At 39.6% G+C, this 25,386-nt stretch overlaps 1 protein-coding gene across 7 annotated transcripts in view; it reads left to right on the forward strand.

Moving 5' to 3' along the window:
* The window catches only part of LMO7 (LIM domain 7), a 207,636-nt gene that overhangs the window by 135,388 nt on the left and 46,862 nt on the right, over nt 1-25,386 (forward strand). For 4 of the 7 annotated variants that reach the window (XM_044249891.1, XM_044249889.1, XM_044249892.1 and 1 more), the window contains 4 exons: nt 11,944-11,974; nt 12,760-12,873; nt 17,466-17,664; nt 21,037-21,289. In XM_044249891.1, the coding sequence (XP_044105826.1) occupies nt 11,944-11,974; nt 12,760-12,873; nt 17,466-17,664; nt 21,037-21,289 (597 nt within the window). Of the gene's footprint in view, nt 1-11,943; nt 11,975-12,759; nt 12,874-17,465; nt 17,665-21,036; nt 21,290-22,090; nt 22,499-23,861; nt 24,582-25,386 lie in introns of those variants that run through there. The other 3 variants (XM_044249894.1, XM_044249890.1, XM_044249887.1) reach the window with 3 other exon arrangements.

Genomic DNA, 25,386 nt, shown 5'->3' on the forward strand with positions numbered 1-25,386 from the left:
AATGGACAATAAGGAGTCCATGCCTTTTTTTAAGCCAAATGATACTCTTACTGCTTTGAGTTGCCTTTTAGGTGAGATATATTTGGGCCTGAATTATAGATATACAGGAAAAGTTCTAGGAAGTCACTTAATCTCATTAAGCTTTGGTCTCCTATCTGGCAAATGGGGATAGTACTGGGGACAGCACAATATAGAGCTCTACTGAAGGAAATACATGGAGAGATGCTGATGTAGGACTTGTGTTAGTGTCCTGTGACCACTGTTTAGTGACTTAAAGCAACACAAATCTATTCTTTTATGGTTCTGGGGGTCATATGTTTAAAATTAGTCTTCAGGGCCTAAAATCAAGGTGCCAGCTGTCTGGTTACTTCTTGAGACTCTAGAGGGAGAATCTGTTCTTCACCTCTTGACTTCTAGAGACATCAGGCATTCCTTGGCTGCTGGCTGCCTCATTGCAGTCTCTGCCTCTGTGGTCCCATCCCCTTCTCCTGTAGTGGTCAAGACTTCCTCTCATCAGGATACTTGACCCTTAGGGGCCAATTTGACAATCCAGGATATCTCTTCATCTCAAAATCCTTAACCTGCAAAATCCTTCTTGCCATGTCAGGTAACATTTGCAGATTCAAGGGATTAGGATGTGAACATTTTGGGGGAAGGGGATGTTGGTTATTCAGTCTGTGGTAGTACTCAAATTATCAATATTGTGAACAAAAAATAAAGAATTAGAGATGGAATATTTGTGTTGAAACTAGGAAAATCTATAATTTATACACTATGAAATAGCAATACACAATATATTTTATATACAAATGTATTTTAAAGAATGTACCTAACCATTCTGGATTGTATGAAAAATGGGGCCTCACTTATTACTCAATAATGGCTTAAATAAGGTTTAATTGGAGGGCCGTCTAAATTGGTCAGACTTAGTAGGAGATGGTTTAATATGATTGTGATAGAGAACGTGAAGATCTGATGCATTATTTACCACTTTAAATATGAAGGATAAGCAAGCTTGAATGGATTTTTCCAAGGTAATGAGAACTTTGAGCTCCTAAATTATACTAATTTGTAATTCTTTGAGCATTTGGTGTATATTTGCTAAGTGTCTGTTACGATACAGGCACTGAGTTAGGTCTTGCCCTTGGATCTCATAGTATGTTTTTCATGAACTTCTCAGGTGTTTAGTCATTGCTTGGCTGTTTGCATCGATCACACTTGATATCTTTTTCTAGATAGCAGTCATTAGATGACACTTTCCACTAATTTTCAACCCATGGGAACCTTGAATGTGCTTTTTTCGAAATCTTAGATCCTCTAAAACAGTGGTTCTCACTCAACCATGGGTGATTTTGCCCCCCAGGGGACGTTTGGCAATGTCTGGAGACATTTTTGATTGTCGTGGCGGATGTGAGTGCAGTTTTGCTGGTATCAAGTGGGTAAAGCCAGGAATGCTGTTTAACACCCTACAATGCACAGTATAATTCCCCCACAATAAGGAACTATCCAGTTCAAAATGGTAATGCTGCCAAGGTTGAGAGACCTTCCCTGCTCTAAATTTATATTGCTTCCATGAACCTTTGGATTAATTAAAATTGTGAAAAATTAAGGTTTCTTGTCTATCTTGGAATTGCTCCAGTAAACATTAGATAAAGAAGGGCTTACCTAAAACAGGCAAAATTTAGGACTAAAATGATAAAATTGGGATAGGGATTTTTTTTGGAGGGGAAGTAGTGCTAATTTTTCCCATAGTGGAAATGGAAATTAAAAATTTTGAAACAAGTGTTAGATAGGGGTGAGGGAGAATAATTTACTTCTAAGCAATATGGAGACTTTTGAATGTGTAGGTTGAATAAGTAGTATGTATTACTTTGATAATATGGAATTGTACTATATGCACACATAGCACATTTAGCATAAATTACAGCTGAGGAATTAGCAGTGTGATAGCTTACTAATAATTTATATGCTCTCATGCTTTGCTGCCAGGAATGTTCATGTGTGTCAGAAAGTTTTTTTTTTTTTTTTAAGATTTTATTCATTTATTTGACAGATCACAAGTAGGCAGAGAGGCAGGCAGAGAGAGAGAGAGAGGGGAAGCAGTCTCCCTGCTGAGCAGAGAGCCCGATGTGATCCCAGGCCCCTGAGACCATGACCTGAGCTGAGGGCAAAGGCCTCAACCGACTGAGCCACCCAGGCGCCCCAGGAAATAAGTTTTTACATGCTAGGCACTTTAAATATATCTCAGTTGAAGCACCTGGGTGGCTCAGGCATCTAACTCTTGATTTCGGCTCAGGTCATGGTTTTAGGGTCATGAGATTAAGTCCTCTGAGTGGGGCTCCATGCTCATTGGAGATATAGCTTCTATCTCTCTCGAATAAATAAATCTTTATATACAGGTCAAAAAGTAAAAAAAATACTACATACTTTAAAAATACTATGTACTTTTGACCTATAAAGGTAAAAAATTACTATATTTTATATATATATATATATATATATATATATATATATACACACACACATATATTTTTTTTGACCAAAAAAGTAAAAAAATACCATATATATTTTTGCCTCCTCTACCTTCTTTCCTTACACCTAGCATATACATATATCTTAATTTTCACAAACCTAAAGGTAGATCCAGCTTTTTTTAATATAGGAAAAGTTGCCTTTAGGAGACCAAAGATTTTCTCTTTTCATCTCATTTGTGCTTAATTTATAATCTTATTTATAGTTGATGAGTACTTGTCTTACAAAAAACTATTCATGAAGGCTTAGGAGTGGTAAAGTACAGGAAATCTATTTTTGGCAGTTACTCTCTTGCTCTGAGAATTATTGTGATATATTTCATTTACTTAGACGTCTTCTATAAAGTGCTCTGGCAGTTTTCCATGTGTGGAGTCCCATAATGGGTTTTATGTTCAAGGCAGTGGAACACATAGCTAAACTCTTATCGAAAATTTGGTAATGGGGAGCTTCTGATGTTGTCTCTGGGAGGCAGATTTACTCAGGATATAGATATTGCCATAGGTGGGTTTTGAGCCAACACTTTGAGAGAATATCGAGAAACCTATTTCAGGATAATATAGAGACAATTATTTTTTCAGAATTAGGAAAAAAATGAATTATTTTAAAAATACATAATGGTGGAAAGTTTGATTACACTAATACTAAAACATGGTCTTGGTCTATGGATTTTAATTTTTGAAAAGTATGGATCGCATCAAGTCTTAATAGTTTTATGACTCTGGCAAAGTATTAAGCCTTTGGAGTCCTAATTTTCTACTTACTAATCATTAGATGGTTCTGGGGATTAAAGGAGATAATGTATAAAAATCAATATAATGAATAATATGAAGGACTTAATAAAGGCAATTATTTTAATATACATTATGTAATTGAGCATAAAGTGAGCTTAAAACAGAACATAATTGCAAAATACTTCATAATACCAGTGTCTCTTAATATTTCAATAACAGTCGTGCCAAAAAATATGAAAAAAATTTTCAAACTTTAAGTGAAAACAGCTCTCTTGTTGCAGGTCTTCTCATTGTGTATACTTAATTGGTTATTGTGTATACTTGAGAAGAAAATACACAATACTTTGCAAAATTTTCCACTTTAAATCCTATTAAATTTTACCATTCTCATGGTACACAGTTTGGGGGACACTGACTTTGAAAGTACCTCACCTAGCACATTCCAGTATCATGATACTAGGAGATTTATGCTTCTAGTTGATTTTCATATTGACGTTGAGCATGGGTTTGAACATCTGGAAGGACTCCTGAGATATGTAGTTCAGTATTCTCCTAAATTGTATCTTTGGGACATCAGTGGTTTTGACAAGATTTTTGTTGACAGTTCATTCTCCTCCCTCCTTTGAGGAGAAGCAAACCAATAATTTAGTCATTGTGTGTATGTGTGTTAGATACTATAAGGGTTTAAGAATAATCTGGTAGCAGTTCCTTAGCTCTGCTCTCAACAGTATTTTTTGACCTTTTTGTCCCCTCTACTTTCTTCCCTTACCCCCGGCATGCCTCTGTCCCTATCACATGGGATGGGCCTGTCTGCTTTGCTGGTTTCTCCTCTACTTCTTAACCCTTACTTGTTGGGTTTTCCAGAACTCAGACCCTAGATATCTTCTCATCTACCTTTATTTTCTAGGTGATATTATTTTAGCATTATGACCTTACATTTCTTCTCTGTGCTGACAGTCCCCCAGATTATATCTCAAACTAGATTCCTAGCTTGAACATATTACTTCTGTGTCTAATTACCAATTACTTACCATTTCTACTTTGTTAAGTGTCTCAAACTTAATGTCTGAAACCCAAACTCCCTATTTTCGTTGCTGCTGCTACCTAGCGTTGTTACCTACAGAAGTAAAACAATGGGTCAGTCTGTAGTTGACATCCTCTCTAGCCTCTCCCCCATACATTTGATATAGTCAAATGTGTAATTCAATTTAGGACACAGCATGCATGATGGGTACTCAGTCCCACATTGAGAATTGCCTGTTTTGGGGTTGCAGTAGAACAGGGAATGTACATGTGAGTTTCCAGTGTGAAATCAGTTGTTTGTGATAGCAAACATTGCATTAAGTAGAAGAGAATTAGAAAGAATCTGCAGTTTTGAGAGTTAGAGAAAGCTCACCTTTGGGCTTCAGTGTCATTTTTGAAGCAATGTCAGTGTCTTTGGAGGCTTGCAGTTTTCTTCCTTTCCCTTTAAGTGAAACTTAGCTATTCTTAGTAGTGTGTGGGAGTGTGTGAAATTTAATAAATTATTTTTAACAAGAGGTACTTACTTGATTGTCATGTTTGGGGGGGAAAAAGCATTTTATATTGCTAGGGTGAAAACTGTTGAATTTCCAAGATTTTTTTCTCACATAGGTAAGTTCAGAAAGCACGAGTTTATCTTTTTGTGCTCACTAATTACCTCCAGGTTTCATGCTGTTTTCCCAAGAATCATTTGTACAGTTTCCACATTCAGGTAGACCTGCATTTTGCAACTATGGGAGATGAAAATCTATGAGTCACATAGATTGTCTGACATTGCTGGAGGATTGTCCAATGGAATGCAGTTTCATTTTTAGGGATGAAGGTGGGAGGAAAGGAAGAATTTCATTTTTTTAAATGCAGCTTACTTGGAGAGAAGGAAAGAATAAGTGCAGTATTCTAAGAATTCTTCTTGAACTTGTTATTCACAGGTCTCTTCCCCCTGCTTGACGCGGTCATTCGAGAAAGGTGGTGGTATTTGCTCTATATTAAGTAATGCAGTGGGTGAGCTTCCATTAATAGAAAAATAGAGTTTCTGTTAGAAAAAAACCATTATTTGATTGGTTCCTACGTTGCTTCTTTGATTCCTTTATTTAGAATAAAAACAAGCCATTTCCTCAGACAGTAGTGTTAGAAGTTATTTGTTACATTTCTGAATACTTTGACTTAGTACCCTTTAGGATTGCTCAGAGTTCTGTCTTTGCTACCTTGTAGAGGCAACTGTCTTGTTGCAGATATAAAAATGATGCCACCGCTGTCATGAGGAGACATCTGCTGCGACTTGTCTCCCACTGCCACACAGGTGCCTCCCCCCTTTCAATCTGACAGATTGAAAGCAGATGCGGTCCACACACTTCTGCTTGTGACCGTTTATGAAATCATGACTCAGGGTCTCATTTCTTGAAATATTTTTAAGATTGTGAACAGGTGGCCAGACTTCATTAGCAACAACTGGAGGGCAGAGATCACTTAGTGGCTTGGAGAGCCACCAAGTATCTTGTGAGTCCAGTTTCTCTAACATCAGCCCGGTTTCCAAAGAGGCAACATCCAGGTCAGCTGTGCCGTGGAGGGCGGGGCCAGACTAACTCTAGAAGGGTTGGGTCCCTAGCAGGAATCCCCGTCTTACTCATTCTGGGAAGTCGCCTCAGGAAGCAGATGCCTGGCGACAAAAATCATCCAGTGCGTTGCAGTTGTTCTGAGGCACAAGGTGAAAGTTTATTCTGGGCCAAGAAAGGAGGACTAGGGGGCCGTAAGATTAGGGGCCGAAAGAAGGTTGAGTATGTGTGGCAGGGAAGAGATGGGTGGGGTAGGAAGCTGTACTTGAGCCCCATATAAAATTCCAGATTCCTTGTTAACCAGAGAAGCTTGAGGGAGTGGCTCACCGCACTTCTCATTCTTCCTATCAGGATGTGGGGAGGTCTCCCCCTGTGGTACCTGAGGCAGAAATATTGCCAGTCTAGAAGACGTTCCAGCATGAATTTTTAATCCTGTTCCTTGATGATTCAGTAAGACAGCTGTATTTTAACTTTACCAGTTGGTGAAGGCTTGGAGAGGATGGGGGTTGAGATCTGGGGAGGAAAGATGATTTTGGAGCATGGAATATTCAGTTCTTTGGGGATTATGATATTGTGGGAGAGCTGAGGAGATCGGACCTTTCACTGTTGTAAATGAGGAAGTTGGTAGCTTGAAGAAAAAGTGTGTCGAGATATGGAAGAGGAAGATAGAGAAGTGGGTAGGTGTTTAAAGCTATGAAATTTTACCTGATTTGGTGGAAAATGTCCTGTCTCTTGGTCCTTCATCTGCTGGGCTGGCTCTGTGAGTGCCTTTAAGTAACTTCTACATAACCGCATTGAGTGCAGGCCTGTGGCTGACTCCACAGATAAGACCATGAGTCAGGCACGCTCCAGTGCTCTGCAGTCTCGCAGCCGGGATGATGGGGAGGGCTGCGGTGGGTGGGCCCATGCCTGTGGGTGGGGGTGCAGGGTGGTGGTTAGCTCTTCCGATAAACGGAAGGTATTTGGAAATACTTTTGATGAGGCCCTAGAACACAACTGGCTACCCCAAGCTATAATAAAACTATAATCTCATCCTTTGTTTCCAAACTATGCTATCAGATATTAGGGGAATAGATTTTGGCCATGTAGGCACCTTCCCCCCTTCCTCCCCGCCCCCACCGTGATTTTTAGCATTTGGAGAATTTGAGGGTTGGCCAATGAGGTTTCTGTTAGAAAAAGGTTGGATGAAGAGGGCTAGCTTGATGCCAATATGGATATTTGGCTAGTGATAATAATACCACAGCAGTTTGTCTTGACCTTTGTTTGACCTTATTCTAGAAATACTTTCTTGTTCAAAGCTTTCCATGGCAAGAGGGCAAAGAAAGCATAACATGAGAGTGTCTTGGATTGTGCTTCACAGAAATGTCTCTTCCAGGGAAAGATACTATGTGTGGACTGTCCGCTGGCCATTTCTCTTCCCCCACAGTTTGTTTGAGATGGATAATTGGAGGATAGTTTTGAAATGTCTCCATTACGTGATCTGTTTCAGTTAAGCGCCTCTTAAATTTCTCATTTAAGCCCAGCAAGACTGGTATGTTGTTCCTAGGTGAGACTAGGAGACTTCAGTACATGACTGAGTTCTCAGGAGTAGTCATAGTGGAGTCAGAATTTGTACCCAGAAGTGAGACCCCAGAACATGGCCCCTTAGCCAAGCTGGCTCTTTGTGGAAGAACCCAGCCATGAGGATCTCTGCAAGAGAGCTAGAACATGGACGTGGATTTTATTTCCCTTTGCTTAAGGTGGTCCTCTTGATTGATGATTTGTACTAGTATTTTAAAATAGCTTCCGATAAGGAAAGGTGGAATGAGACCTAGAGCTTCCTGGTGCGAAGTATACCAGAACCTATTAGGATAAGGTAATTACAGATGAATGTGTTCACTGATGGGCTCACTTGAAAGTTTGTGCTTCTTTTCTTCCTGATCTCTGGCAAAAGGTTCAGAGATCTGTATGGGTATATATTTTGTGGCCCTTTGTCAGGTTGCAAAGAAATGATCAGAACTATTAACAGTGGAAGATTATACCTATGTTATGCTTGTGATTTTTTGAATATTATAAATGCAGTATTAAAAATTAGTGTATGAGAAGGCTGGCAACATAGTCAGTATAGTCATTTTTGGAAACTATTAATGTTTCATCTCTATCTCTTTTTATGGTAAATTTGGGTTTCAAGGAATGTTTAGATTCCTTGCCTCTTGTCTTTCAGAGCTCTGCTGGGAAGCTTTTCATTGCAGAGACTAGCCCTTCATCTTTGTCCTTGAATCTCTGCCTTTTTTTTTTTTTTAACTCATTGATGTACAGTTGTAAAGAAGTCCCCTTTGTTGCAATTTTAAAGGTAGTCTTTTAAGAAAGTAGCCCCATTATGGGTACCAATACAATTTGAGTCCATTGGTATGTTTTAAGCAAGCTAGTGCTATTTAACTCTTCTGTAACATCATGCATATTTATGAGGAATCACCTGAGCTTATGATTTTAGGCTTTCTTTTGCTTGCTTACATTTCTGCAAGCTAAATAAATGTATTCGGTCAATATGTGAGAGCATTTGTGTACCATGCACTGTGCTAAGCATTGTTAATAAATATTACGTGGTTGCCAGGTGATAGACCTGTCTTAGGACACCTGGGAGATGGCAGGACACAAAAGCACATTCTGGTGGAGGAGAGTCATAAGGAATGCATGCAGTAGACAGAAGTGCAAAAATAGAGCAGAGATGAGAGATAGGGAGTATCCGAGAGCCTGGTTGCAATTTTAAATATTTGGGTTCAGCATGGCTTCACAAGGAAGCATTTGTGTGCAGCGTGGTTAAGTGGGCCCTCCCCTCACATGGCTTCTGGTCTAGCGATGACTGATTCCTCATGAGCACTTACCATGAGGCTGGGGATTCTCTTAAGTACTGTGGACATTTCCTTCTAGTCTACTAAACTGGGGATTATTCTCCCCAGTATCATCAGAAGGAAATGGAAGTTTTTGAGAGTCAAATTGCTCAGATGAACATAGTTAGCAGGATCCAGATCTGACTGAAGCCCATTCTCTTAAACATGGCCCGGCTGCATGTTCACTCTTGAAATGTTTATGGAGGAATTAGCCAGCTCTGTAGATTGGGCTGCCTTATTTTGGTTCTCTTGTGTTGGGCAGTAACTTGGTTGGCTCATGGAAAGTCTGTGTTAGCATGAGCTTTCACACAAGCCTGTTCTATTTAAAAGGCTTTGGGGTTTGGGGTTGTGCCCAATGGCCACAGAAGGTAAAGAAGCCACATGGTTACTGACTTCTATCCAGTGGGATGTGCTTGTTCTGTGTCGGAGAGTGGCCTCTGTTGACTCCCGCAAATCATTGACAACTTGAATTCCTGGCATTGCATTTCAGTGATAGGATACTAATTTGGCTGGCTTATGTGTCATTGTGTTCAAGAACACATTATAAATGCTCATACTTATAAGGGAATGTAAAGTGTGTGAAAGGTTGCAGTGCCCAGGTTACTGCTTATTTTGTTTATTACAGAATAGACCATATATATTTATAGTGATTGCTTTATTGTAATAAAAAGTAAGTGATAAAGGAGTATGTTGGAATAGAAACCTTTATGGGGGGATGTGGAAAGGAGGTCAGGGGTTCAAGAGCCCTCTGTTATTCTTTTGCCCTTAGTGTGCTTATGATAACATTTGACTCAAATTGTCCCACTTTCAATGGAATGGCAATTTTCAGCATAGTCTGTCTTTTGAATTGAGTATTAACAGTTCTTATGTGCTTTGGCTAATTTAATTTCTGAGGTGTATATCTTGATCATTCTTCTAAAAAGAAGCTATCTATTTTACAACTCTATGTGTTATTTTTTATGGTCAGTTTTTAGTGATTCCCCCTCCATTAACTACTTCCAAAATTAAATGTTGATTTTTACAAGGTGATTTTCTTTTACTTAGGAGATAAGCTGTGATTTGAGCACTTAAGCTGTACAGTTTATTCTTTTAATTTACTTTTTTTGGAGTATAATATACACATATAAAAGTTATACATTACAAGTGTACAATTCAAAGACTTCAGAGGTCGGGGCACCTGGGTGGCTCAGTGGGTTAAAGCCTCTGCCTTTGCAACTCAGGTCATGGTCTCAGGGTCCTGGGATCGAGCCCCGCATCGGGCTTTTTGCTCAGCGGGGAGCCTGCTTCACCCTCTGCCTGCCTCTCTGCCAACTTGTGATTTCTCTCTCTCTCTCTGTTAAATAAATAAATCTTCAAAGACCTCAGAGACAGAACGCAGGTGGGTAGTCAGCTTCCAGATCAAAAGGAAGAGAAGTATCAAGTGTCCTCTTATTTGTTCTAATCCTTCCACCATCCTTCCCCACAAGGGTAACCGCTCTTCTAATACCGTATCTTTGGTTTTTTACTTCCTGTGAGTGAAAATTACAATCTGTATTGTTTGTGTCTGGCTGCTTTTGCTTCTCATTGCTAGACTGAATCGTAGGGTCACATGTAGTTGCAGATTGTTCATTCTTATGGCCACATAATGTTTCATTGTGGGTATTCTGATTTAGCCATTCTATTTTTTTTTTTTTTTAAGATTTTATCTATTTGTTTGACAGACATCAGAAGTAGCAGAGAGGCAGGTAGAGAGAGAGAGGGAAGCAGGCTTTCTGCTGAGCAGAGAGCCTAATGCGGGGATTGATCCCAGGACCCTGGGATCATGCATGACCTGAGCTGAAGGCAGAGACTTTAACCCACTGAGCCACGCAGGCGCCCCCAGCCATTCTATTGTTAACGACCTATGTGCAGTTTCCAGTTTATTCTATTATGAAGGGTGCTTCCATCAACCTTCTCATATATGACTTTTGGTGAATATATGTGAGCATTTCTACTGAATCCCAGGTACAGCCATGCATTCCAGCATTTCTGCTGTATTATAATCCCAGATGTATACCAGGGATTGGAGTTCTTGGGTTCTAGAATATGCATATACTCAGCTTTTGTAATTATTACCGGGTGGATTAAAGTCATTAATCCACATTAATGCATAAATTAATGCATTAATTTATGCATTAAAGTCATTGCATAAATTTACATTTCCACAGTAGTGTAAGAACCCATAGATTTTATTTTTTCCTGTTCTGAGGTAGATAGGAGGTGCATGTTGTTCTCAGGTCCATTTCACTTCATGTTTGTTTTCTGGAAAGGAATGGCTGTAGCCGTCTCACTAATTCTTTGAAAGTTAAGTTAAATGTTTGTGTGCGCATTCTCTCTTCTTTTACTTTTCTGTGTTCGGGTCTTATATGTTAGATATGTATTTTATATCTCCTATGTACATATGACATATATGTATATATATTTTATGTGGAAAATATAATACTTACAGACTTTTAGGCCAGAAAGTTGATCTAGTTCTGGCTTCTCCAGTCTCTGAATTAGCAATGATCCTGCTTCAGTCTGTCTCAAGACAGGAAGCAAGAAGTTTAGGGTGGCCTCTTGGTAGTTAACTGATGTTACTTCTTCAGCACTGAGGTGACATCTGCCTCCTTTTACCTTCTCGCATAGATGTCATGCCCTTTCATAGGTGCGGGAGAAAACCCATGATTCTTGTGACAGAGTGAAATCTCTTCAGGCAGAGAGTCATGGCCATTTTTAAAACTGTAATTCTCAACATCTGCAGGACCTTGATCTCTGAGCATTTTGCTCTGAGGAATTTGGGTGAAAAACCCACGGACGATGGAAAAGAAAACTCCATGAGAAACTCCGCACCCCACCCCACCCCCGCCCCACTCTTTAAGGTTTTTGTCTTTTCTCCATTTTTGGGCCGTGAGGCACACTGACTGCCCCACTTTTGGATGGGTTTAAAACACTGCTTAAAATGAAAATACAAAAATTGCAAATAGTACATTAAAAAAAATCAGACTAATGAAAAAAAATGAGAAAAAGACAGCCTGCTTTTTATAGAAAATGGACCATTCTATTTCATGAAATCAGTGAATGTGGAGAAACTCTGATGGATAATATGCAGTCGAAGGTTTTTGAATGTCCAGGTGGTAATAATATTCATAGAACATTAGAATAAAAAGGAGTTTTTTCTACTTAATAATTTAAAGCTCGTAGATATTACTTAATAGGCATTTTCTTTTTTCTTTGCAGGCAAGAAGAGACTGATAGGAGAGTGAAAAATGTAAGCTATATTTAAGGGAACATTATTAATGGTTTTTTACTTATGTATTCTGTAATAAGGCAGTGGGATCTAAAAATATCCGATATGCTGTGAATCCTTTTTCTAGTGGAATTGTTCCCAGTAGTCAAGCAGTGAGGAACTCGAAGTATATTTAATATTAAATTGTATATTCTCTGATGTCAGGGGATAAGAGGGACGGTGGGACCTGGGGGTGGGTCCTTATACATGAGAAAGGTGGGAAAAACAAATGTACGTACTTCAGGATCTTTAGAGGAGTATGTCAAACCACCAGATCAGACTTTAAGGAAAAAGACTGAATGTTTAAAAACTGTGGGTAATTGCTCAGTGCAGTTATATGTCTAACTTTCTGCATAGTAGAAGAATTTTTAAAGGTGTGCATGCTGTATTTAAAAAAATACAAGAGCACCCTATTAAGGAAGCTGAGGATTACTGATTTTAAGGGTTCAGTCTAAAAGTTTGTCAGAAAAATGGATTGCTTTTAAAGTTTAATTCGGTTTCTTCATAAATGTTCTCCCTTTATGTACTGCTAGAGTATACAAATTGCTGTTGGGATCTGTGCTTTTGGTCTGAGAACGTGCTCAGAGACAGAACTTGAAGAATAATTAATGTTTTTAATGATCCTTCTCCTTCACATAATTTAAAAGAAACTCTACTTTTCAGCCTCCATAGATATGCTGTCTTCCATCTAGAGTGCTAACCAGCATCTGGACTTGCAATTAGTTACTAAATAGACTTATCTTGTTGTTTTCGTGGAATTTTTCAAGGTTTTGATAACATTGTACTGGCTGGGAAGAAAAGCACAAAGTAATCCGTACTATAATGGACCCTATCTTAATTTGAAAGCATTTGAGAATCTTCTAGGACAAGCTCTGACTAAGGTAAGGAAACCACATCTGGATGAGACGACTACTGTTCCCAATACTACTACTTCCTCCTCCTTCCCCCACCTCCCTATATTCCTTTCCTTCCACTTCTCCTCTTCCTTATTCCCCTCTTCTAACAAATATGGCAGCTCCTATTATCTTTGTTCCACTCTAGATTGTGCTGGGTAGAAAGGATTGTTACTGGTTTTATACGCTACCACCATGGAGTGAGTGAGTCTAGGTATTTCTTTCTTAGTTTTAGGTAATTCAATGACCTACTCATTTGCTTCCTTTCTAAGGCCCTTGATATAACTTAACTCTTTCTATATTAGGAACTCAACCTGTAGTAGAGAGGTGCTTTAGGACTATTACAGGTGTGGAATTTACTCAGTCTCTCTGTCTTAATATCTTGTCATAGGCCATTATACCTTCAATGCCCATGCTCCAGTTTCCCCATGATTCTGCCATATTGCTGCTTTTACCTGGAGAGCAGTAAATGCTGTTACATGCAATGTGATAAGGGGTTTAAATTAGACTTTTTTGTTCTAGACACATTTCTAGTCCTTTATATCTTGGAGTCCGTCTTGCAGCTTTTGAATGTTTAAGGATTGTTTGAGGAAGAGTCCAGTGCTAGGGCTGACCACAGTTGTAGCAAATTTTCTTTTGTAAGATCCAAATGGGAAAATTAAATTTCCTAGGGAAATATTGATCCAGGGGAATTTGCAGTGCTCAGAAGAAAATAGGTAACTAAAATAATATGCTACTGTCTAATTAACAGTAGTTGCTGCATGGATTTTTATAATGATTAAATGGCACTGTACTGAGAAGGTATTTAACATTAGTCTGTGGCACATTGTAAGGTTGTAATAAATGTTAGCTACCATGATTGGAAGATAGAAATGCTATGATGAAGATGAGCACCTTGCCTTACATTGACTCTGATCTTCAAATACTTCTGCCTGAGCCCAGCTACATACATTGCAGAAAGATGAGATTATAGGTATTCCGTCTTGATTTTTATTGCTTTTCAATTGGAGAGAGTTGATAGTACTTCACTCAAATTTTTTGAAAGAATTAATTCAGGTATTAGAGTTATCCTGCACAAGCGTTGTTCTAGATGTTGGGAGAACACTCGCAAAAGGCCGTCCTCCTAGAGCACTGCTCTCTGAGGGAGACAGATGAACAGACAGGTCGCTGCAGGGGGAGAGGATAAGGCTGTGACGGATGACGGTGGAGGTAGCTTGGGACATGAGCAGAGCCTTCGCTTACAGTTATGCCAGCTAAGAGAACTTCTAGTTAAAAATAGTATGGGACTTTGGCTCCTGTGTTAGTGCTCTCTTACAGCCTTTGGTTCTTTTTATGGCAGTCTGACTCAGATTGAATAATCTCAGTACAGTGATTGTGCTGGGGAATTCTTTATTCAAAGCTGTTTCCTGCCACTAGTGTTAAAACAAGAGTAGGTAAAACATTTTCATAGATAAAACTACAGCTGTTTCCAGTCCATTCTTATGGAATGGGGATGGCTATAAGAAGTGTGTCAATGTGTCTGTCTGGTCACTGTTCTGCATCTGTTCTCGTAACAGTCACTTGTTCAAGTGTTTCACACTGAAATAGATGATGCTTAATGGCCAAACCAGAGTGTCAGTTAAAAAACACACTTGAGGGGCATCTGGGTGGCTCAGTGGGTTAAGGCCTCTGCCTTTGGCTCAGGTCATGATCCCGGGGTCCTGGGATCGAGCCCCACATCTGGCTCTCTGCTCAACAGGGAGCCTGCTTCCTCCTCTCTCTCTGTCTGCCTCTCTGCCGACTTGTGATCTCTGTCTGTCAAATAAATAAATAAAATCTTAAAAAAAAAACCAAAAAAAAAAAAACCAACAACAAAAAAAAACACTTGGTAAGCTGTCATACCTGAGTCATCATATAAACTGGAGGTGACTCATTTTAAGTGACTCAGAGGGAAGTTCTTGTAAAAACCAGGCACCAGAGTCAGACTCAGGTTCTTTTATCACCGAAGTGGCCCATAATCAATAACTTGAACATTTTATGAGGTCAAAAATCATCTCTCTCTGTGTCAAGGACTCTGAGATTCAGCAAGTGCATATCTAAGAAAACTGATGGGTCTATAGATTTTCTCAGAAATTTAAAAATCTTTTTATATTTTGAGAAGTATTTTGGTGGTATCAGCACTAGGCCCAGCTTCCCCATCTCCTTGGAAATGAGATACAAGTTGTAGGTGCTCACGTTTTCATGGCAGGTTGCCAACTCTAATGTCAGGGTATCTGGAGTCTGATGTATATGAAATCTCACATAAATCCACTAGACCTTAAAGATGCTTCACATATTGGTCAGAGAGTTGAGCCAAGAATGGACAGATCCAGTCTCAGCCAAAAGTGTGCCCAGGACAGCTGCTAATTATGCATTGTGCACATTCTTTTTCAACTTTATCCATATGTTGAAAGTGTTCACAAATGAAAGTTGAAAGGATCGTACAACAAATACCCAAATACGTGTCATCCGACTCAGCTATTAAAACCTCCCCATATGGGCTTTACTTGTCTACCCATTCATTTGTTCTACTTAATCATTTCAAGGTAAATTACAGATCTCTCACCTCTAAAAACTTAGCCAGCATCTCTTCGGAGCAAAAGTATCCCTCCGCGTAGCTACAATGTCTGTTATACTGAAGGAAATTAGTAAATGTTCCCTACCATCTAATATCAAGTCCATATTCAAAATTAGTCAACTGTCTCCCAACTTTTGTTGATGGCTTATTTTATCTGAATTCTGATTTAATCAAGATTCACATATTACATCTTGGTGTTACGAATTCTGGCATTCTTCAAACTCTCGGTAGCTAGCTCATCTACAGCTAGCATTTCTGATTTGTCCGCTAACGACACATTCACCTTCACTGTAGGAAAACGTTAGTCATAGATATTCTTTGATTACTATATATTGGGACAGTGCTAAGGACTTCATAATTTTATTGAAATTCTAATTTTAGAAAGTCTAGTTTTGGGGCGCCTGGGTGGCTCAGTGGGTTAAAGCCTCTGCCTTCGGCTCAGGTCATGATCCCAGCATCCTGGGATTGAGCCCCGCATCGGGCTCTTTGCTCTGCGGAGAGCCTGCTTCCTCCTCTCTCTGCCTGCCTCCCTGCCTGCTTGTGATCTCTCTCTCTGTCAAAAAAATAAATAAAATCGTAAAAAAAAAAAAAAAAAGTCTAGTTTTATTTTGCTATTAACATTTTCATAAAGAAATGTTATTCGAAATAATGCTATAGGGGCGCCTGGGTGGCTTAGTGGGTTAAAGGCTATGCCTTTAGCTCGGGTCATGATCCGAGGGTCCTGAGATTGAGCCCCACATCGGGCTCTCTGCTCATCAGCAGGGAGCCTGCTTCCTCCTCTCTCTCTGCCTGCCTCTCTGCCTATTTGTGATCTCTGTCTGTCAAATAAATAATGCTATATATACATACACACACACATATATCTTCTAAATATATCTAACATATCTAAAATATCTAAATATCAGATCTTCTAAAGACTTTACTTTTAAATAATCTCGCACCCAACATAGGGGTCAAACTTACAACTCCAGGCGCCTGGGTGGCTCCGTCGTTAAGTGTCTGCCTTCGGCTCCGGTCGTGATCTCGGAGTCCTGGGATCGGGTCCTGCATCGGGCTCCCTGCTCTGTGGGAAGCCTGCTTTTCCCTCTCCCACTTCCTCTGCTGTGTTTCCTCTCTCCCTGTGTCTCTCTCTATTAAATAAATAAACAAAATCTTTAAAATAACAAAACAAAACAAAACAACAAACTTACAACTCCAAGATCAAGAGTCACATTTTCCTCACTGAGTGAGCCCGGTTCCCCCGAAATTATGCTTTTAAATGAAGTTCTGTGTAATTTACAAACCTATGGCTAATCATGTTTGTTACATGTCTATATATATGTCTTACATGAGCCAAACAAATACTTATTTGGATTCAGAGAACGTAAATTTTGAATACCCACAAGCAAGTCTGCTTTCTTGGCAGATCTAGGTTTTTTATAATCAGTGAAGATGAGTGAATTCTGTGGGGTGTGCTTGCTGTTGTGTCTTCTTTCTGTTCTTAAAGGTTTTTGTTAAGAAACCATATTAATTACAGTGACTTCATTATAAAACCTCCAAATATTTCCTGGAGGTAGGCTGACTATAATCTTATGAACTTATCTCCTTTTGGATATCAAAATTATGGTTGGCTTTATGTTTTGACTCCTTTCATGTTTATTGCCAGATAAATAATCACTGACTTTAACACTTGAATGTATTATTAGCTTTTCTTCTCTTAAAATGTTCCCCCATTATTTTTAAATAAATGATAGTCTTTTATTAAATAATATTGAATGCCTCCTTTTTTTAAATACCTCCTTATTGTTACAAAGGTGCCAAGTATTGTGGGAAAACATTTACAGATTTATACTCTTGATTTTTGCCAGATTTTCTTTTTTTGGTTCACAGAGAAATCTCATTGCCTCCCCTATCAAAAATAGCTTAACTTGAGCTCTGCAAACAAGTAAAGACTGATTGCATTTTTGAAAGTTTATAATAACTTCTTTAAAAACTTTTCCTTTAGGCTCTAGAAGACTCCAGCTGCCTGAAAAGGAGCGGCAGGGACAGTGGTTACGGGGATATCTGGTGTGCTGAACGTGGAGAATTTCCTACTTCTCCAGGCAACCATAAGCGAGAAGACTCCTTCGAAAGCTTGGACTCCTTGGGGTCTAGGTCATTCACAAGCTGCTCTTCTGATATCACATTGAGAGGTGGGCGTGAGGGTGAGTTGGATTTTTGACCGTTTACTTTTAATGTGTTTGCATGTTAAGACAAACTTGGGAATGGTAGGAGAAAAGTGGAGCAAAATCTGTTGGGGCAAACATTTTACCAAAATGTGGATTTTCACAGAGACTAGAATATTGGACGTTTTGTTTTTTTTTTTTTCCTTTTCTTTTTTTCTTTTTCTTTTCCTTTGTCTTTCTCACTCCTTCCTCACTGTATCACCACTAGAATGGTGATAGTTTTTACTTTTTTTTTTCTTAATCCTTCCATGTTTAGAGGAAAGCAGGGAGACTCTTAACCGAGACCTGCTGAATCAGTGATAATCTATCCTCATTCTCTTTTCTCCAGATTCAAGTTTAATAATCTGTGCTCTGAGGCCTATTCACTGATACATTTACGCATAAAAAAGAAAGAGTCTATAAAAGTCTGTTCTAGTTCCTGAATAATTTTCTCCCCAAAAGAAAAAAAAAAAAACTTCTCTTAAAGAAAAGCAAGAAGAATATTTCCGTAATTCTCTCCCCAAAAAAGATTGATACCTATCACGATGGAGTATTATGCTAAACTTTGATAAATTAAATAGCCGTACTAGCATGGTATTAGAAAACCTCTTTTGCTTCTCTTAGTCCAGAGTAAATCCAGGATGGTATGAGGAAAGAACATGCAAATGAAAGTTACTCTGTTATGAGAGGACCCTTCTTTCAAAATCCTGATCAGTTATTTAAGTGTATGTCTTCTTCCAGTGGCCATTGGGTGGTGTCAGAAATTTCTTACTGTGTACCTCTAACAATTCATATTTAGGTAGATTGAAACCACCAGTAAAATTTCTGTGCTTCTACCATCAACATGAAAACATTGAGAGTTCTGGTCATGAATTTGTGCTAGATTGTTAGGGATTTTACTTTGCGGGTTATATTGATAATCACACTTAAATTTTTAGTTGTTTTTCCTAAGGTTCTTATTACAAAACATTTAAGACCTCAGCAAAGTTGAAAGAATTTTACAGTTGAAGACCCATGTTCTGGCCACCTAGTTCTACCATGACATTGTACTATGTTCGCTTTACACATATTTACCCCTACATTATTTATACATCTTGTTTTTCCGAGGTACCTCAGAGTACCTTATACTTGTCCTAAATACTCAGCACACAGTCATCAACAACAACCTTTGTTGTTGTTCTGATGTAGTTTTACATAAAAGTGATGTATGATAGATTTGGTTTTGAAAAAGAAAATTAATCAACAAATTAAGGATCACCAACCCCTACATTCTTAGGTTTTAGAGCAGTAGTGACATTTGAAATTAAAAAAGTAAGTAGCTATCTAAGAGTTAACTTTTATATTTGCTTCTGTGTTCGTTGGTTGTCTGTTCTCCAATGGTTGCCTGCTGTCCGACGTCTGCTCTCTGACATTTCCGTAGCCCAGATGACCAGCACAGTTTTAAGGAAATGAATCTGAGCTTATAATTCATCTGAGTGATTAAAGCTGTAAAAGCAGAGGCTGAAATTCTCAACACACTATATTGCTTTGTGCTGACTGGATAACCCAACACCTGCACTGTTTACATGTGTCCTGCCCACAAAGACGGAGGGCATGTGGGAATAGACTTCCGGTGCTTCCCGTACCGTGGGCCTAGGGTGTGGAATGAAAGTCCTCTTGTTGGATACTTGTTGGAGTGGATGCCTGGTACATGTGACAGAAAGCAGAAGGCCACTGTCCTCCTGCTTCCTGATAGTGGGGAGGGAGTTGCAGAGCTTGTTTGAAGAGGGTAGAAGGGAAGGCTAAGTCCTTACAACTGAGGAAGAGAAGAAAAGCCTACTGGCTGCACAGATAATTGAACTTTTGTGATCAGTATGCTGAAATTCTGCTACGTACTGGTTGTAATCCCAAACTGATCTCCGCTGTTAGGATAATATTTTTAGGTTAACAGCATTGCAGAGTCAAGGTGCTTGGTTTTATATAAAACCCCTTATTCTATCGAGCATATTTGCCTACTCTGTAGAAAACTCCACTGGACTCAAAAATAAAGAGATTTTAAGTTTAAATATTCCAAAGTAGAATAATCTCCCTGTGTGTTTAAAATTTCACAGGTCCACATTTTGGCAAAACTCTTTAAGATCTTTCTTCTTTGCCAAAGATGTCATATTTAGGAGGTCGTAAAAATGAAGCATCAGATTGACTCTTAACCCTCCTGGTCTTAGCTGCTGCTGCTTCCTCCCTTTCTGCCTTTTCTCCCTTACCCTGATCTGGCCTCCTGGTCTCACAGGGGTGTGCTCAACCACTTCCTGTAGGCTATTCTCAGTGTTACTGACTGTAGATTTCTGGTGAGCAGGAGAGAGGAGACCAGACCGGCTCCAGCACAGGTTAACCCTATAGGGGTTCTTAGTGCTGAGAAGCTACAGTTCTCAGGTCCTCAGGTCCGTGGGTATGGAGCAAGGGCATGCTCCCAGGGAGCCCTGGTGGGAAGCAAGAAACATTTGGAAACTTTCTTTACAGATACACAGAAGCAGGAAGAAAAGGGCAGATAAGGGGGACAACTCAGCTTGGATCTCTAGTAGTACTTTGTAGCCTCTTTTCTTCCTGTTCCTTTAAAAAGAGCAGACTTATTTATTTTATAAAAACAGATCAGTATTTGTATCTGTCTGACCTTGAGGTGTGTCAAAGTACATCGTTTTGAACTTGTGTTTGAATGATTGGGGATCAAAACACAAGGTTCCTAATATTTCCATGGCCACCCTCAAAAAACCTTGAGTTGTGTGTGTTCGTTTAGGAATGAGACTTGATATTACTTTGAACCAAATGATTTCTAAAGTCCCAGCCTCCTCTCTGAGGTGTGACTTTTGCTTCTAGAGGTCTCACAAGGATCTGGCTAACCCCTTTGTGATATTGTGCTTTCTGCTTCTCTTTCCATGTCCTCCCTTATCTCTCACCTCACAGAAATTTGAGACAACGGCATACTTTATTTTAAATTGCGGACTTTCCCTTGAATGACTCTTTGATCTCATTTTAGGCATCTTTGACTTGATCGCTACGTGTTACTCATTACAAGTTTATTGCGTTCCACCAATAAATTTGATGTAAAGTCACAGGGGCAAGGAATATTGGGAAGAGAAGGAATTCAGTGGTTAATGGGGACATTTTCTGCTTAGACTATACAACAGGAAAAGAATGTAGCGCATGCGCCTACAGTATGCAAAGCAAGTTCCTCCTAATGGATCTTATCACAACTTCATGACAAATTTCTAAAAATATTCCCCAGAGTTAGCAGAAGAGCCCTGGGTTTCCAAGGGAAGGACAAAGCAGGCTCGCTGTGTGGGTTCAGTTAGACAAATGATCTGGAGAATAAAGCAAATTCTCTTGCTTTTTTTATAGGTTGTGAAAGTGACACAGATTCTGAATTTACATCCAAAATGCAGGATTATAATAAAGATGATATGTCCTATCGAAGGATTTCAGCCATTGAACCAAAATCTGCTTTACCATTCAATCGTTTTTTGCCCAATAAAAGTAGACAGCCGTCCTATGTGCCGGCGCCATTGAGGAAGAAAAAGCCGGACAAAAATGAGGATAACAGAAGAAGTTGGGCCAGCCCGGTGTATCCAGAAGCAGATGGAACATTTCCAAGGTACTGGGATGCAAGCTGATGATGGTGTTTTAAAATTCAGTATGCTTTGTGAATTTGCTGGGATTTTAAATATGGGAAAAGGAATGGTTCTTAAAATGTATTTCATGGATAATAAATTTCAGTAATGAAAAATTTTTTTTCTTACCTATATCACTAGTCATGCATATCCTGATGATATTTCTTCCATTTAAAGTGTCAGCCTAGGAAGAGCTGGTTCTATTTTAGACGCATGCCTTTAGCCTAATGACATCTTTCAGCTGATTAGATGACTTTTGTTGTTCATTGTGAGCAGTTATTTTCTTCCATTTTTTCCCCCTGTCTTGATTGATCTCAGTGGACACACAGACAGTCCTTTAATTTCCCATCAAATTAGCAGAGCAGAGTGGGATTTCTCAAATGCAGCTTGCTGTCAGAAGGAAGTGTATGGTTCTGAAAGTGGTTCGGACTCCGAGGATGAACGAAGGTTGCCTGATATAGTTTTGGATGACTTAGCCAACCGTAGATTCCGAGTGAAAAAGAGGCCCGAGTGTTTCACATCGAAAACCACCTCTCCTAGCTCGTACTCACCAAGGTTTCCTCCTGCTGACACACTAGCCCCTGGGCCGTACACACTGACGAGGTCAGAAAAATTCTCCCAGATCAGAGTGTCTGTGATGTTGGTTTTGATACATAACACCCCAGGTTGTTTGCAGTTTGTCTCTTTTTAACACATCTTATAATTATCTTTGGCCCTTGTGTATCCAGTTATTCTCTAATTAAAATGAGATGCCGTTATAATGCCTTAACTTTGTTCTAGGAACTATAATGATGAGAGTGGCAACTAATTTGTCCCATCCAGTGGCATAAACTCTGTGAGCCAAAAAGCATGCCTTTTTGTTCTGTGTCACAAATTGTCATTCGGTATCTTAACCGGTTGGATGTTTTGAACAGTAACGAGAGGAGAACTTGGGGCAGAAATGTGGAGAACTGGCCAAGAGCACAAGAAGCTTCAAGGTCCTCTTGTTACTTGGAAGTGGAAGAAGCCAAGACAAGCTTGCCCAACACCATCAAGGATGATCTTTATGTGCGAAAGCTAAGTCCAGTCATACCAAACCCAGGGAATGCTTTTGATCAGTTTCTTCCCAAATGTTGGATCCCAGAAGATGTGAACTGGAAAAGAATAAAAAGAGAAACTTACAGACCATGGTATAAAGAATTTCAGGGATTCAGGTTTGTCTCTGTGCACGTTTCTGTTGTCCTAGTGTTCCTTCGGCACCCTGGCTTGGTGCATTCTATGTGTGCTGCTTAGGAGAGAGAGAGAAAGGTTACTTTTCTCTTCAATACCTATAGAACCTCTGTAACTGCAAAAAAAAAAAAAAAAAAAATGCTGTTTAAATTTAAACCTTAGGACCTGGATCTTAAAAAGCCTTCTGCATGGCAGGATTTTCAGTAGTTGTAGTGTTCTCCAACTCTTTCTCTTTCCCTCCCTCCTTTCTCTGCATCGCTCTACAGTAGGAGGAATTCAGATTCTGAGGATGAGGATTTGGGCTCGGACAGAAGCTCCTCCATTTTTAGTAGAATCCAAAAAGCAAAACATAGGCTAGACAGCAGCTGCCAAAGACGTTCACTACTGCTGGAATTGGCAACCAAAGGGGCCAGGAACTCCCGGGACACCCATGCATCCAGGAGAAGCAGCAGTGCCGCCGAGGAGCCCAGGTGTATCTGTGTGCATGAGCCTGCCTGCCTTGAGTCTGGCCTGGGACCCCTGCGCCAGCTGCTGCTGCTCCATTAATCTCTGACCGTGACGCACTGGATCCTGACACCTCATTCATAATATTTAGCTCAAAAGCCTAATGTATGACGCATTGCTTTCTGTGGGAGCGCAAAAGCTTGGAAGTCTATAAAGTTAACTATTCTTCAACGCAATGATGTGTAAGATAGTACATAGTTATGTGGGGCATAGTCAAATCTTTTGGAAAACTATTTCTAAAAAGCTTTTGCAGAAGTTGAACTTAGTATATGGTTGTGTTCTGTGTGGAGATGTGGAGAAAGGAAATAACTTTTAGATAAACATCAGGGCCTGCCAGTCTGGTGGGAAAAGGCAAAGAAAAGATTCATCAGGGTCTTTTCGAAAGGTTCACAGCATTTTCTTTTCTTTTCTTTTTAAAATTCTGCTGACTACCTGATTGCATAAAGTGCTTGATGACCAACTCTTTGATCTCATCAAGATGGTTGCTGCTTCTCTGGGATGGGGACTACATCACCGTGGCTAACAGAATAAGGGAAGGGAGAAAGCAAATGTATGTACGACAGAGAGGCAAGTGCACTCTGTCTACGTTCTAGCCCCATCAGTTGACCTGGCTGGTGCCCACCTTTGCCAAGAAGTACACTCTGCATTTGCTTCTTTAAATGGTATCCAAGAAGGTCACGGGTGATGGCGTTAAAGGCTAGTCTTTCTTCCAAGCAAGAATCTCTCCCATGGTACCCTGAAATAATTCACCCATGGTAACGGGCTAGTTGCTCTGCTGCCTAATTACCCTTTCAACCTAAACTTAATAAGATTCTCCCTTCCTTTTTCTTTTCTGTGCTTCAGTCAGTTTTTATTACTTCAGGCACTCCAAACATACTCTGATGACATCTTATCTTCTGAAACAAATATCAAAATTGATCCCACTGCTGGCCCAAGGCTCATAACACGCAGAAAGAATCTCTCTTCTGCACCGGGGTATAAAAGAGATGACCTTGAGATGTCAACCCTTGATCCTGACTTAGAGAATGATGATTTCTTTGTCAGAAAGACTGGAGCTTTCCATGCAAATCCATATGTTCTCCGGGCTTTTGAAGACTTTAGAAGGTTTTCCGAGCAAGATGATCCTGTAGAGCGAGATATAATTCTGCAGTGTAGAGAAGGTGAACTTGTACTTCCAGATCTAGAAAAAGATGATATGATTGTTCGCCGAATTCCAGCACAGAAAAAAGAGGTGCCTCTGTCAGGGGCCCCAGATAGATACCAACCGGTCCCTTTCCCCGAACCCTGGACTCTTCCTCCAGAAATTCAAGCAAAATTCCTCTGTGTACTTGAAAGGACACGCCCACCCAAAGAAAAAAGGAAGAGCTGTAGAGTATTAGTGCCTTCCTACAGGCAGAAGAAAGATGACATGTTGACTCGCAAGATCCAGTCTTGGCAACTGGGGACGACTGTGCCTCCTGTCAGTTTCACCCCTGGTCCCTGCAGTGAGGCGGACCTCCGGAAGTGGGAGGCCATCCGGGAGGCCAGCAGACTTAGGCACAGGAAACGGCTGATGGTCGAGAGGTCAGAGTGTGTTTCTGAAAGGATTTTGCTTGTCATGGATGGTCTTGTGTAACTTTTCCCGTGTGAGAAAGTGGAATTGTATCGCCCAACTCTGCATGTCACGGGCCATTTTGAAGCATCCTGTAAAAATTTATATTGTTGTGAGAAACCTGTAGTGATTTCTTGGAAAAAGTGCAATTCCATATTTGCACAACGCTAATTCAACTATTTGAGGCCGTTTTAAAATGTGTAGACACAAACCTTGCCTTTGGCCTCAAGGAAGACTATGATACTATCTGCAACATGATGTTTCCGGAAACTGTTTTCCAGCCATGTTTACCGACTTTATATTCTCATGTCCAGGCTTTTTGGAACCAGTCTGGTTGTAGTTTAGTTTTCTGTGTTTCTCATATTTTGGAATGTATGATTTTATATGTAAACATTTCCCTTAAAATATGGCATTGCAAATTTCATTTAACTTAATTATGATTTTTGGTTTTGACCTAGGTTCCTTGGACCATCAATATATGACTTTTTAAATTTATAGTTTAAAATTCAGCGCAACCCTTATTAAAATGCATGAATGTTATTTGCCGTCTACTACATAATTTACTTGTATGCAATTATGGCCATTTTGATGATAATGTGTCTGCATTTATGTGTTGTGCAACTTGCCATTTTGATGTTTAGCTTGTTGAACTTTGGGATGGACAAATACAAGGTTGATTAAAATCAGTAGATCCACATCTAACTTCTATTCCTGGCAACAGGAAGCTCCTTGTTATGGATTTGTTGATTCAAGGTAAATTAGGAAACTCTTTATCTC

The sequence above is a fragment of the Neovison vison genome, chromosome 5 (genome assembly GCF_020171115.1).
Source record: "Neovison vison isolate M4711 chromosome 5, ASM_NN_V1, whole genome shotgun sequence".
Taxonomy (NCBI): domain Eukaryota; kingdom Metazoa; phylum Chordata; class Mammalia; order Carnivora; family Mustelidae; genus Neogale; species Neogale vison.